Source organism: Cetorhinus maximus, chromosome 14, assembly GCF_964194155.1.
Source record: "Cetorhinus maximus chromosome 14, sCetMax3.hap1.1, whole genome shotgun sequence".
NCBI classification, from domain to species: Eukaryota; Metazoa; Chordata; class Chondrichthyes; order Lamniformes; family Cetorhinidae; genus Cetorhinus; species Cetorhinus maximus.
In genome coordinates this window covers 77,837,312-77,851,693 of record NC_135892.1, presented here as the reverse complement: position 1 = coordinate 77,851,693, position 14,382 = coordinate 77,837,312, and the positions used below count along the sequence as shown (strand labels likewise).

Genomic DNA, 14,382 nt, shown 5'->3' with positions numbered 1-14,382 from the left:
AATCATCTGCTAAGTCCCTCAGAAGTATATCAGCTGAACCTTTGCTGGATCAAATGACCCCTCACTTTAATGGCATCTTGGCAAGACCTCATTGTGACGCCTGGACACCTGGTGTTCATAGGATCATAAGAAATGGGAGCAGGAGTAAGCCATTGGGCCTCTCATGCCTGCTCCGCCATTCAAGAAGGTCATTGCTGATCTCATTATAGCCCTAACTCTGCTAAGCCAGACCACCACACACAGCAGAAGGTTCCCCCTCTGCTTTCCTACCCCAGATCCTCTGCCATGACCTGCTACTCTTCTTCCTCTGGGATCAGTCCTTCCACTGTATCTGCAGTCCAAGGTGCACTCCTTTTGTAGGGCTATATTGTGAAAGAAGCAACAGACCAGGACCAATAGAGAGATCCTTGCAGGTGTATATTGCAGGGCACCACCCAACTAGTCCAAGTAGCAAAAGTGCATCTTTAGCAGCCCAAGGACCTGCTCATTGATGGTTCTGGTGAGCAGATGGATCTCATTATAGCACCTCTGATTGTGCCATTATAGAGGAGTGAGAAGTCATCTCCTCAAAGGACAGCCTTCATTCCTTAGAAATGATACATGAACTTTGGGGTGGGATTGAATAGCAGCAGAAGACTACCCTGGTGGAGAATGAAAGAACCATTGCAGCTACAAGGAGCACACATGAAGGAATCATTTGTAGTTGCAGAACAGCTGGTTGTTCAGGGAGTTGTAGGTCTTCCTGTTAATGAACTTTGCGGTTGCCTTAATGCAACATGATGCAGTCAATGATGCCGTGCACTTGGAATCCAGCAATGGTGGCAAACCCAGTGCCCTCTGAGCCTTGCTGTGTATAGCCTTGGCGAATAGGGCATCTTTCACCTGGGTGATGCAGTGTTATGCTGCCTCCTGTGAGTTGTCGCAGAGGTCCACAGCTGACTCTTGAACGGATCCAGTGGTGAAGAAACTCAAGGCCACAGTTACTTTGACTATTCTTAGTAAGGCATGGCGATCAGCGGTGTGAGGTGTAAGCTCCTCACTGACAAGGGCACAGATGTCTGTAACCATCTGCCTAGAGAATCACCATCTCCTTTGGCACTGATTCGCCATCATGTCCAGGTAGCTTTGCCCCTGCCTGCAGATCCTGTGCTTACGGTAGTGTCTCCTTCTCCTTCATGTCCTTTGTTCCTTTCCTCTGGCTCCCTTAGGCCCAGGGCTCTGCCTTTCCAGGCTGCTGCTCTTCATCTCCATTAGCCTCAATTTCTGAGGGTGCAGCACCCATTTCCAGCTGCACCCTTTCAGATGCTCAGGTGGAGTCCAAAAAGCTGTGTCCACTGCTCTGATGCCCACATAATTCTATGAGGGTAACATTCCCTGAATTGACAAAGTACTTAATACTGTCTCCTCCTCTGACCTGTAATGGGCTGCTGCAACTTTTCCTTGAATGGGATAAGCTCTTTCAGCTGTGATCCCCAGCCTTTAGACTTTTACCTCCAAAAGTTTCTTACCTCTCTGACTCACACCCAACTTGTTCTGCCTCCAGCTAGTCTGAGGCAGACAGCTCCCAAACGCTGGCTGCCTCCACGATAATGCGTAACCGGTAAAATAATCAGGCTTTTAATATGCTCCTTAATTACCTCAATTGGCTTTAACATGAGTGCACACTAGTAACCTGGCCTTCCCTCATGAAGATTTCCGGCGTCATGAACAGAGGCATGAGGCATGAACAGAGGCATGAACAGAGGCATCCAGCACCTTATCCCTGACTGCCTTTCTACTCTGGTAAACCAGTAGGAAGTTCTATCATTATATCTGTAACAATGCTTATTTCCAGGTTCTCCATTGATCATTCTTCTAACCTGTTTCTGAATTTCCGTATATGCACCCCACCTGGTTTTTTCCTTCCACGTTGACAGTGTTTGCTTTTAATCTTACTTTACTTCTATTGAATGAATAAAACCTTTCAGACAGTAAGTATATTTTTGCATGTTAAAGTTGCATGGTGAGGTGCAAGTGATACTTGACATCAAGACAGCATTTGACCAAGTGTGGCATCAAGGAGCCCTAGCAAAACTTAAGTCAATAAGATGGTTTTGAATGTTGGAGGTCAATCATTTCAGTCTCAATGCATTGCTGCAGGACTTCCTCAGGGTAGCGTCCTAGGCCTGAACATCTTCAGCTGCTTCATCAATTACCTTCCCTCCATCATAATGTCAGAAGTGGGGAAATTCGCTGATGTTTGCACAATGTTCAGTACCGTTCACGACTCCACAGATACTGAAGCAGTCTGTGTCCATATGCAGCAAGACCTGGACAATGTTCAGGCTTGGGCTGTTAAGTGACGAGTAACATTCGTGCCACACAAGTGGCAGGCAATGGCCATCTCCAACAAGAGAGAATCGGATCATTGGAAAAGGAGGGAGGAGGAGGAGGGGTAGAAGAGGCCTCACTGCCCCATGACATTCATTGGCATTACCATCACTGAATCCCCCACTATCAACACCCTTGGGGTTGCCATTGACCAGAAACTGAAATGGACCAGCCTTAAATGCTGTGGCTACAAGAGCAAGTCAGAGGCTCGGAATTTTGTGGTGAGTAACTCTCACCTTTTGACTCCCCAAAGCCTGCCCACCAAGTACAAGGCACAAGACAGGAGTGTGATTTCTCTCCATTTGCCTGGAATAGTGCAGCCCCAACAACTCTCCATCCAGGACAAAGCAGCCCGCTTGATTGGCACCCCATCCACCACCTCAAACATTCACTCCCTCCACCACTGTCGCACAATGACAGCAGTGTGTACGATCTACAAGGTGCACTGCAGCAACTTACCAAGGCTCTTTTGACAGTACCTTCCAGCATGACCTCTACCACCTAGAAGGATATCAGATGCATGGGAACACCACCAACTTCAAGCCACATATCACCCTGACTTGGAACTATATCATTCTTTCACTGTTTCTGGGTTATAATCCTAGAACTCCTTTCTAAACTGTGGGTGTACTTACACCACATGGGCTGCAGTGGTCCAAGAAGGCAACTCATCACTAATTTCCCAAGAGCAATTTAGTTAAGCTGGGCAGAGTTTAATAGGAGTCAGGTTGTCTGGGGGTGGGGGGAGGTGGGGTTGGAAACATGAAAAGGATAAAGGTCTGGTAGCATCGGTGGAGAAGAAAAGAGTCGACGTTTCGAGTCCACATGACCCTTCAACAGAACTGTTCTGAGTTCTGTTGAAGGGTCATGTGGACTCGAAACGTCGACTCTTTTCTTCTCCACCGATGCTGCCAGACCTCTATCCTTTTCATGTTTCCAACCCCACCTCCCCCCACCCCCCGGACAACCTGACTCCTATTAAACTCTGCCCAGCTTAACTAAATTACACACACACAGATACCCAACCTTCTTTACAGAATAACACAGTATTCCCCAAAATATTTTTAAAAATCCATTCACACAATAAGAAGCAACAGTTTAGATATGATGCATAAGCTAAATAGATAGGAAAAGCATGCCACCCGTACCAGGCTTACTGATCCCAGATGATAAACAGATGGATTGCACAAACTGTGTGTTGATCTCTGTAGCTTGTGGCGGCAGCATTCTGCTCAGTAGCCAAAGTGTTAGAAAGCTCTTCCCTCGGCTTCCACCATCTTCCATGGTCTTCCTCCATCCTGATGAAGACTGCCCCCTGCCTCCGAGCACCCGTTAAGATGCTTTATTTCTAGGAGCTTGTTGTTTACCCTATGTTAATCACTTGTTTGAATAACTCTGGCCATTAATCGCAGGAAGGGTACCCAAGGTGTCACCACTTTAGCTACCCTCTGGGTACTCTGTCCATCATCTTAGCTCAAGGCCATCTTTTAACTTGTCTCATGCTGGGAGCCATTTGTTAGCTTTTACTAGACAAGTATAGATAAGATGGTACAAAACGCCATAGTGTCTCCTTAGGAATGTCAGCATGGAAGCCTGAACCAGAAGACCTCGATATTTCTAGTGACTTTTTATTTATTTTTTTCAAGAGAAGAGAAACAACTTTTCTGCAAGGTGGCCTCATGTTATGCATACGAACTCCATATGAAGTCTATAATATTCTGAAAAGTACCATTTCCTGTGGGTGTAAATTGCTCTACACACTGACTGAATCTCATCTTATTTGGTAGTTTTTAACACAAGTAGAAAAAAAATTTAAAATGGATAAAGTCTACAGAAATATAAGCAATATTCTTAGCCAATGATATAACCCCTGCCGGTGGAAGCTGTATTACCTGTCAAATATAATGGCAGCTATTCCAAATTGGATGTTTGTTTGTGAAACTAAGTTATCTATTTTCAGAGGTAATTAGGATTCATACAAGAAATATTCTTAATTAGTCTCCAGTCACCAAAGTACTTTTCCATTTGTGTAAAAGGGAACTACACTGTGGAACATTTATTTATTTATGAAGTTTTGAGTATTTGTGTGTGCAGTGAAAAACACACTGTTAAACTTCAGCAGCATGCTGGGAAGCGGTTGCGGTGGTGGGGGAAGGAGGGCTGGGAAATGGCTGGAGGGTAGGAGGAACGAGGGAGGGGAAGTGCCAGTGATGGGTCCAATGTGGAGACTGGGCCATTTTAACTCCTGGACCTCATTTAAATTAGCCAACACTGACGCCCACCAGAAGTTCATGAGAATGATGTGGAGGCCATCAGATTTCGGTGAAGGTCTTGAGAGGGCACCTTAATTTGGGCAGGATGAAGCTGGGCAAAGGAGGTCCTTTGGGCATTCCTTTTCCTCCTGGCTCATAAGAAAACATGAAAAACTGTAAAACCTGCCTGGTCCACTTCTGGCCAGGATCCTGCTTACTACCGGTTTTAGCTGAACGCTCGGATTGTGCACAGTTAACACCAATTCTCTGTTTAGTTTACATCCGGGGGAAGTTATGCCCTGAATTGTGTTATTGCCTTTTAATGATTGTTGAGACATCTGCCACCCTGTGGCGGAGCAACCCAAATTGGTAGGGTTAAAATGGCACTAGGCATGAAGGTTTCAGGCATGCAGCACTTATCTCTTGACTGCCTATCAATCACCCAGTCATACTGTTCATGAAGGGCAAGAGGGTTAAAATTGGGACTATTTCAGATATCAGCAAGGCTAGAGTTCCATTTAATCTCTTCCTTTGGATGAACCTCAACCATTTTATGGAAAAGGTATGTTTCAATCTAACCTCTTAATGTTGTGTTAGTTATCATTGAATTTCTTGTTCCTGCAGGTACATTTATATTCCATTGGGAGGGTCTAGGCATGGTGTGCTAAGGATCATGTTCTCTTCTGCCATGGCCTTTGGCTTTGTCTGCTACTGGCATGGTGGCCATAATTTCATGCTAAAGTGGGCAGCTTTGAACTGGACTGGAGTAATGGTAGAAAACATTTTGAAGATGGTGTGTTCCACTTCACCTACTCAGGAGATCATTGTAAGTGTCAAGTCTATATATTCACTTGGAAACTGTTACAGGGCTTAATGCTCCTCATTTGTCAATGAATGCTTATTATCTATGAATTCTAAATTAAATTGTAAAATGTTCTGAAAATCCCACATTGGTGTGGACTTGAAGCAACTATTTGGAAAAAGATAGTTAATTTGTGAATGCACCTGTGACTCAATTAATCAATTTTCCTCCATACTAATACATTATAAAAGGTAATTTATGGGAGGATAATTGTAAGCCACATTGCAAAGTGATGATTATTGCTTCTTGCTGTTCAAACTTCGTACTCATTGAGTGAAAATGGAAGATTTTCTTGGTAGTCATCACAAGTTGTAGCATTTGAAATTTTAATTTCAAACTTATATATGCAATGAAAATTTAATTTAGCTGAAGCGTATACCCAGCAGGTTAATTGGTGTAACTGGTGAATAGAAATGAGGGGAAGATGGGGAACAGAGAATGACTTTATATTTACATGCAGTTTTGTTTTCATTCAATAAAATGTCCTGAGCTGGAAGCTACTGGTTTCTCCCATGTTCTAACTGAAAATAATTAAAACAACATTGTTTGTTCAGCAAATTCTGTGTATTATGTTTAGACAATCCTTTAAAAAAACTAATGTCTCTTTATTTTATAAACTTTTTCTCTTCAATTGGGAAGTTAGTGTTCTGAAGCAAAGTTGTGAATTCTTGTGTTCAGCCAGGACAAGTATATCAATTTGCGTATAATAAAATATGACTTTAATTTATTATTTTAAAATCCTGTAACTTCAGATCAAACAAGGGAAAGACTTGCATTTGTTCAGGAATTCAGAATATTAATGAATTCCTCGATTTCATAGTAGGGTGAGAAGCTATACTATTAATTAGTTAAATGGGAAAGCTCACAAATAATCTCACATATTCAGTATTGTTCATTGAAATTTCCTTCCATTGATAAAAGTGCAACTGACTTGGTCCTTTTTAAAATTCTCTTTACTCTGTTTTCCCCTGTTCTTTGGCTCCAACTTGGGGCAATGCAAGTATCCTGTCTAGATCTGGTGCTTACTATGTTTCATATTTAATGCTAAGATCTGTGACCCATGATGCCTACCTGTGTGACTACTGTTAAAGTCCTTTTTAATTTCATGATTTGCCTTTTTAATTGCATAATTAATGTAGCAGACTCGATGTTTAGCTTCTAGCTATCATTTATCACTTCCTCAAATTTGCATAAATTATACACTTATCAGCAGGCAATTGCTGTATTCCTTCTCAGCAACTTGTAAGCATTTATGGTACTCAATTTATTTAATTTTTGTTATTTAAACATTAAAATAACTTACCAATTTTACCAATTGGAACACCATACCAGTCTGTAAATGATGCAACTTGGGATTCAACTGCATATAACATATTCATGATTTTGTCATCTGTGTGTAATTGATCCACTTCACCCATTTAAAAAATAAAATTAAGGCAAGACAAATGTGCTATATGCCCATTTTATACGTTAACAGAGGTTCTACTGCCCAGCTGTTTCCTAAGGTGGGGAAAATGTAGTTATGACAGTACATTATAAATGTGCAGTTGCTTAGTGTTAAATCAACCTGCTGTGGGAAAAGGCAGAGGGATGCCATCAAATTAAAATGGAGCTAGGCCAATAGTGCTGGACACTGAAGTTATCTCTTTTGAGATTTCTTTGCTTCCTTGAGCAGTAAATGAAATAAATTCAGGTGGTCTTTCATGAATAATTTATCCGCTATACATTTTGAACATTTATACCCTAAAGTACAAGCTTTCATCAGTCAATTTTCAGATTGTCCATTGTAATCATTCAGTATCCTTATTTCATTACACGGCAATCAGAATTTCCTGTGACAATTAAGAAGTGACTGACCTGTTTCATATCATCCAGTCTTTATCTGATTATATATCATGAGGGAGTAATGAAATTGCCAGATTCTTGAAAGCAGCCATAGTAATATTGATGCAACTAATACTGCATGCAAGGTGTTAAATAATTCTCCATCATACCGCCTTAAAATAGCATCCATTTATTATGTTAAGAGAAGTCATACATTAGAGGGCAGTAACAGCATTTTTAACTCAAACGGTTGTCACTTATTGTAGTTCCTGGAATTTCAAAGATTCTGGTGAAAAATGTTAAATCAATAGGAATATTACTAGATGCAAAGTAACAACTGAAATATGGGCATTCTGGATTACCTTTGTTAGGCTCCCTCCATGTTACACCTGTTTCTTTTTAGTTGCCACTATGTAGAGTGGATTGAGCGGTAAATCAATTTCTGTTGGGCATTCTAAACAAATGCACACACCTTCAGAACACCAGTCAGTAATACAAAAAACATGATCAAAACTGTCTCACAAATGAGTGATCTTGCATGCTGGGCTATTTTGCTCATGAGGTAAAATTTAACTCCCGCCATCACTAAAATTGTATTAGTTAATATAGGGCTTTTTTTAAAAACTGATTGAGGGAGAAATTCGTTCATTGAATTTCTATTGATTTTTAACTTTTTTCAATTGATTCTTTTCATTGATATCAATGATGAATGCCACACAGGTAGTGGGCCGCACACTGGCTGCCCTGGGGAATTGAGGTAAGTCTGTAAGTTTGTAGCAAACAGATTTGTCCCCCATTATACTTGTACCGAGCTTTTGATGTACTGTGATCCTTGACCAGACCCCCAAGTTTTTGATAAGATTCAATTAGGGACAAGTAACATTTTGTTTAAAGCAGACAAAGTTTGAAATTCAAGACACTTGTTAATAGAATAAAGCCACAAGATTCCATGAGTTTTGAACAAAAATAAACTTAACTATACAAAGTCAGAAAGATAAAACATTTTATAGCATCTATCACATATTCTAACATTCAGGGTTAATATGAGGTACATGTGAATTAACAGGAAAACTGTGGTTGAACACACCACACTGCACACTAAATGAAGGATACAGCCAAGACAGAGTTCATGGAACTCATGCCTTGACCAATCAGAGTCGACCTACCTGGTTTGAATTTAAACAAAAGCTTGGCAGTTAATTGTTCCCTGTTGCATTCTCCATGGCAACACCTCTACTAACCAAAGTCCAATTGCCAACCAATCAGCAGTCTCTTCTCATGCAGTATAAATAGTTGTTCCCTTTACAATTGGTATTCTTGCGAATCTGTCCTGATGAGTGCAAGGCAAAAAGCTTCAATAGCATGTCACATTTTTCAGCAATATTAAAGGAAATATTGAACAATGTCCCTGATCACTATCCAATGATCCTGCTGTAACACATTAGATGGATGTGGATTGAGGACAGGATAGGATTTAGTGGTGTTGTTCATTCCCACCGTCAAATATCCTGATGACAAGGTGTAAAAGGGTGCCCAGCACCGATGGAACTATATCCAAGCATAGTTTTGAGTGGAAAGAAATGATTTTAAAGTAGATAAGTGCAGCAGATAAAAAAATCAACAATGCATCAAAAAGCTGAAGAAGCAGATGAAGGGATTGTTTCACAGTTCCTAGAAGCTGAAAAGCATCTCAACTGTTTGTGCTTAGCAAGTAACAAGTTGTTTTGACTTCGTACATTCTGTGCAGAATCATGTCAGTATTTAGTGGCTGAAACAGATATTATGAATATTTAAGCACCCATAAAGTGATGTAAAATACCAGGGCCTGAATTTTTCAGGTGGCGGGCGGCCTCAGCAGGAGTGGGCAGGGCAGTCGCGAAGCTGACCGCTGCCCGCGATCGGCTCCGCGCCGCCATTTTACATGGGCGGGCCAATTAAGGCCCGCCCAGCGTAAGACATGAGCCACAGTGCTTAAGGTTGGACGGGCAGCGTCAACAATGACCTTAATAACTTCCTTAATGGCCTTAATAGGCTGTTTAAATATCGGTGGGCATGTAGCTGACTCCGGTGCGTGCCCACCAAACGAAACATCGCTAGACAGCTCGATGATGTCGGGTCGCACGCCCGACATCATCGCGCGTCATTTTACGCGTCGGCGTGTCGGGCCCACCCCCGCACGCCGACTGAAAAATCCTGCCGCAGAACCAATGTGGATCTAAAGGTTACAGGTCAGCACACAGTAAAAATGTGCCACTACATGGTGCTGGCCGCGTAAATCACACGGCTATTGGTAGGACATCACTGCAACATGGAGGTTTCTGGAAAATAATCCTATTAGTTGCAAATGTTTATTCTCTTTGTGCCACCGAAACAAGTTTTAAAAAAACAAAACAATTGTGCAAAATGCAAAAAAAAAGATCGGTGGAATTAAAAGTCTTTTAATAGAAATTTATAGTGTATCTAACAGTAACAGCATCTGGATTTGTAACAATTTCTGCTCAATCGATACAAATTATTCACTAAAGTAGTGTTAACTATATACTACTCTTCTGTAAATAATGCCAGGATAAAAATGGAAAAATAAGATCGAAGGGTATTATTGCCCTGAGCCCATGGACGGGAAATTCCTTCCAAAAGTCAATGGACGTTTTGCTGGGTCGCCAAATTTTCCACCCCAGCGAGAGCAGACAACCCCTGCCTATGTGTCAACTGTATATGCCCATTTTATAAATATTAGTGGTCTCCCTGGGACAGTTCAGATGAGTCAGGGAAAACACTATTGTGTAATGGCAAGAACATTAAATGATGGAAAGCAAAGTGCCTTTTTTATAATGTATCTGCTGTGGTACTGCTCACAGACTTGTTCAGGTTGTTTTCCTAACTGTAAACCATAGGTGGTTAAGCTTTAAAGGAAATTTTTAAAATAATAAATATGAAGGACTGCAGCTGGAAAATCAAGGTAAAGAAGAAAATATGAGAGCTGGGCTTGGTATGAAAGAAGTTGGCTGCAAAGAACTAAATAACAATTGAATAGGAAAGGCTCTAGTTGAGAATACGTGAGGAACTGACTAGGAATGGGTCTGTCAGCAAATAATTAAAGAGGAGAAATGGATGTGTCAAACATGGAAACAAGTAACCCGTATGGGCCCCAGTTATGCCTGTCTCTTTATGGGGTATATGGAACATTCCTTGTTCCAGTCCTACTCCGGCCGCCTCCCACAACTCTTTCTCTGGTACATCGATGATTGCTTTGGTGCTGCTTCATGCTCTCGTCTGGACCTGGAAAAATTTATTAATTTTGCTTCCAATTTCCACCCCTCCATCATTTTCACATGGTCCACCTCTGACACTTCCCTTCCCTTCCTTGATCTCTCTGTCTCAATTTCTGGTGATAGACTGTCCACCAATATCCATTACAAGCCTACCGACTCCCACAGCCACCTCGATTACAGCTCTTCACACCCCGCTTCCTGTAAGGACTCCATCCCATTCTCTCAGTTCCTTCGCCTCCGTCACATCTGTTCTGATGATGCCACTTTCAAAAACAGTTCCTCTGACATGTGTTCCTTCTTCCTTAACCGAGGTTTTCCACCCAAGGTGGTTGACAGGGCCCTCAACTGTGTCCGGCCCATCTCCCGCGCATCCGCCCTCACACCTTCCTCTCCCTCCCAGAAACATGATTGGGTCCCCCTTGTCCTCACTTATCACCCCACCAGCCTCCGCATTCAAAGGATCATCCTTCGCCATTTCCGCCAATTCCAGCATGATGCCACCACCAAACACATCTTCCCTTCACCCCCCCGGCGGCATTCCGCAGGGATTGTTCCCTCCGGGACACCCTGGTCCACTCCTCCATCGCCCCCTACACCTCAACCCCTTTCCACGGCACCTTCCCATGCAACCGCAGAAGATGCAACACCTGCCCCTTTACTTCCCCTCTCCTCACCGTCCAAGGGCCCAAACACTCCTTTCAAGTGAAGCAGCATTTCACTTGCACTTCCCTCAATTTAGTCTACTGCATTCGTTGCTCCCAATGCAGTTTCCTCTACATTGGAGAGACCAAACGCAGACTGGGTGACTGCTTTGCAGAACACCTTCGATCTGTCCGCAAGCATGACCCAGACCTCCCTGTCACTTGCCATTTCAACACTCCACCCTGCTCTCATGCCCACATGTCTGTCCTAGGCCTGCTGCATTGCTCCAGTGAAGCTCAACGCAAACTGGAGGACCAGCACCTCATCTTCCTACTAGGCAGTTTACAGCCTTCCGGACTGAATATTGAGTTCAACAATTTTAGATCATGAACTCTCTCCTCCATCCCCACTCCCTTTCCGATCCCCCCCTTTTTTTCCCAATAATTTATATAGATTTTTCTTTTCCCACCTATTTCCATTATTTTTAAATGTATTTCCATCCATTGTTTTATCTCTACCTTTTAGCCTATTTCAATTCCTTCACCCCACCCCCACTAGGGCTATCTGTACCTTGCTTGTCCTGCTTTCTACCCTTAATTAGCACATTCCTTAGATAATATCACCACCTTCAACACCTCTTTGCCCTTTTGTCTATGACATCTTTTGGCTATCTCCACCTATCATTGGCCCTTTATCCAGCACTACTTGTCCCACCCCCCCTTAAACCAGCATATATTTCACCTCTCTTCTATTTTTCCTTAGTTCTGTTGAAGAGTCATACGGACTCGAAACGTTAACTGTGTTCCTCTCCGCAGATGCTGCCAGACCTGCTGAGTTTTTCCAGGTATTTTTATTTTTGTTATGGAAACAAGTAAGTCAAGGAGAGGAAAACAAGTGAATAGGAGCATGCAAGGATGAAGGAATCAGATAAATTAATAAAGAATGGGCTGAATTATGATCTAAAATAGAGACTAAAAGGACACAAATGGACAAGTAAACGTGTAAATGGGGTAGTGTGCCATTTATGTTAGCTCAAAAAGTGGCAAGTAATATTCGCACCACACAAGCGCCAGGTAATGACGATCTCCAACAACAGAGAATCTTAAACATTTCCCCTTGACATTCAACGGCATTACTATCACTGAATTCCTCCATTATCAACATCCTGGGGGTTATCCATTGACCAGAAACCGAACTGGACCAGCCATATAAATACTGTAGGTGCAAGAGCAGGTGAGAGGCTGGGAACCCTGCAGCAAGTAACACAGCTCCTGACTGTTCAAAACTTGTCTATCATCTACAAGGCATAAGTCAGGAGTGTGATGGGATGAATGCGGCTCCAACAACACTGAAGAAGCTCAACATTCAGGACAAAGTAGCTCACTTGATTGGCACCCCATCCACCAAATTAAACATTTACTCCCTCCACAACTGGCGTACAGTGGCAGCAGTACACATTATTAATAAGATGTGCTGTAGCAGCTCACCGAGGATCCTTAGACAGCACCTTCCCAGCCTGCGATGCCTACCACCTAGAAGGACAAGGGAAGCAGTAGCATGGGAACACCACCACCTGCAAATTCCCCTCCAAGCCATACACCATCCTGACTTGGAACGAGATCACTGTTCCTTCAAAATCGCCGGATCAAATTCCTGGATCTCCTTGTCCAACAGCACCGTGGGTGTACCTGCATCAGATGGACTGCAGTGGTTCAGGAAGACGGCTTACTACCACCTTCTCAAGGGAAATTAGGGATGGGCAACAAATGCTGGTCTGCCAGCGAAGCTTATATCCCCTGAAAGAATAAGTTTAAAAAGAATAAAACTGTGAGTGGTGTTCCAGCAAGCACAGGCACTGTGCTGACTTGGAGTGTGGCTACAAAGTGCGGCTCCCACCAGGTACAGGCATATTGCCTTCTTGACACTTCCAAGCACAATATGTCATATATAGATATATGCAAAGTAAACAATTATATTATATATTGCAAACGATGGTTGGAAATTTAGATTTGAATAACATTGAAACATTCCTTTGTTTTAATTGATTATTATAATTAAATCCTTCAGATATCTTAAGTATTCATTTTGTTTCTGACCAAATAAAAAAGTAATTCCTATAGAATTTTAGTTGAACATGAATATATTACTGATGATGTAGTGTGTTAGAGCAATGCTGGAATAGCTAGCTTTGTATCTCAGCATCTTCATGGTAAATTGTTGTCCTTGATCTAATAGGCCTTTGGTTACAAGGCAAAGCTGTCTTAGCTGACAGCAAGAAGGGAAAGTTTTAGGGGATCCATCATAAATACTACATTTCTTAGAAGTTGGTTATGATACAGTGTTAGCCAAGATACTAGTAAAGTGTGCAGTTAAGTGATAACCCAAGTTGATGGTAGGTGGCTTAGGGGAAATGAAGGGGTAACATAAGGAATAAATGGATTTTTTTTTTTTAAAAGCCCTGCTTTTTACCAAATAAATAATGTCTACATTTGTTCTTTTCAAGGAAAGATGCTTGTCAGCCAAGATGCAGCGTCGGGCTCATGCTGCCTTAGCGAGTGTTGCCACAACTCTGCTCATTTTATCCAACTTGGTGTTTCTCTGTGGGGATCAAGTAGGAAAGATCTACTGGAACAGAACATTTGTGCAAGGTAATTAAGTACGGTTAAATCCATGAAGTTGCAGAATATTTGCTAAGTTTTTTTTTCAAAAAATATACTTTATTCATTAAATAGCCAAAGGAACTTTCCAAAACATTTCAAAATTGTAATTATGGAAACTGCAATGGCATTCAACTTTTCTCCATAGAGCATGTTGCATTCTGAGGTGCCTCAATACGATTGCGATACATGTGATACTTAATATATACATTCAATATCCGGCATACAGCCCAAGGGGTTTTATAGTTTCCAGCCCGTCGGTGCACAATGGCTGAACAGCATTAGACAGCGGCCTTTCCCCATTGCATCTTTGTGGCGGCTGCCCCAAGCTTTAGTTTTTTTTAATCCGTTCATCGAATGTGGGTGTCACTGGCTAGGCCAGTACTTGTTGCCCATCTCTAATTGCCCTTGAGATGGTGGTGGTGAGCTGCCTCCTTAAACCGCTGCAGTCCATGTGGTGTTGGTATATCCACAGTGCTGTTTGGGAGAGAGTTCAACGATTT

General features: G+C 42.2%; 1 protein-coding gene across 3 annotated transcripts in view; it reads left to right on the top strand.

Annotated features, from left to right (window-relative positions):
* hhat (hedgehog acyltransferase) overlaps positions 1 to 14,382 on the top strand; it is a 346,318-nt gene that overhangs the window by 167,011 nt on the left and 164,925 nt on the right. For all 3 annotated transcript variants that reach the window (XM_078557118.1, XM_078557117.1, XM_078557119.1), the window contains exons 9-10: positions 5,247 to 5,448; positions 13,726 to 13,870. In XM_078557118.1, coding sequence (XP_078413244.1) covers positions 5,247 to 5,448; positions 13,726 to 13,870 — 347 coding nt within the window. The remainder of the gene's footprint in view (positions 1 to 5,246; positions 5,449 to 13,725; positions 13,871 to 14,382) is intronic.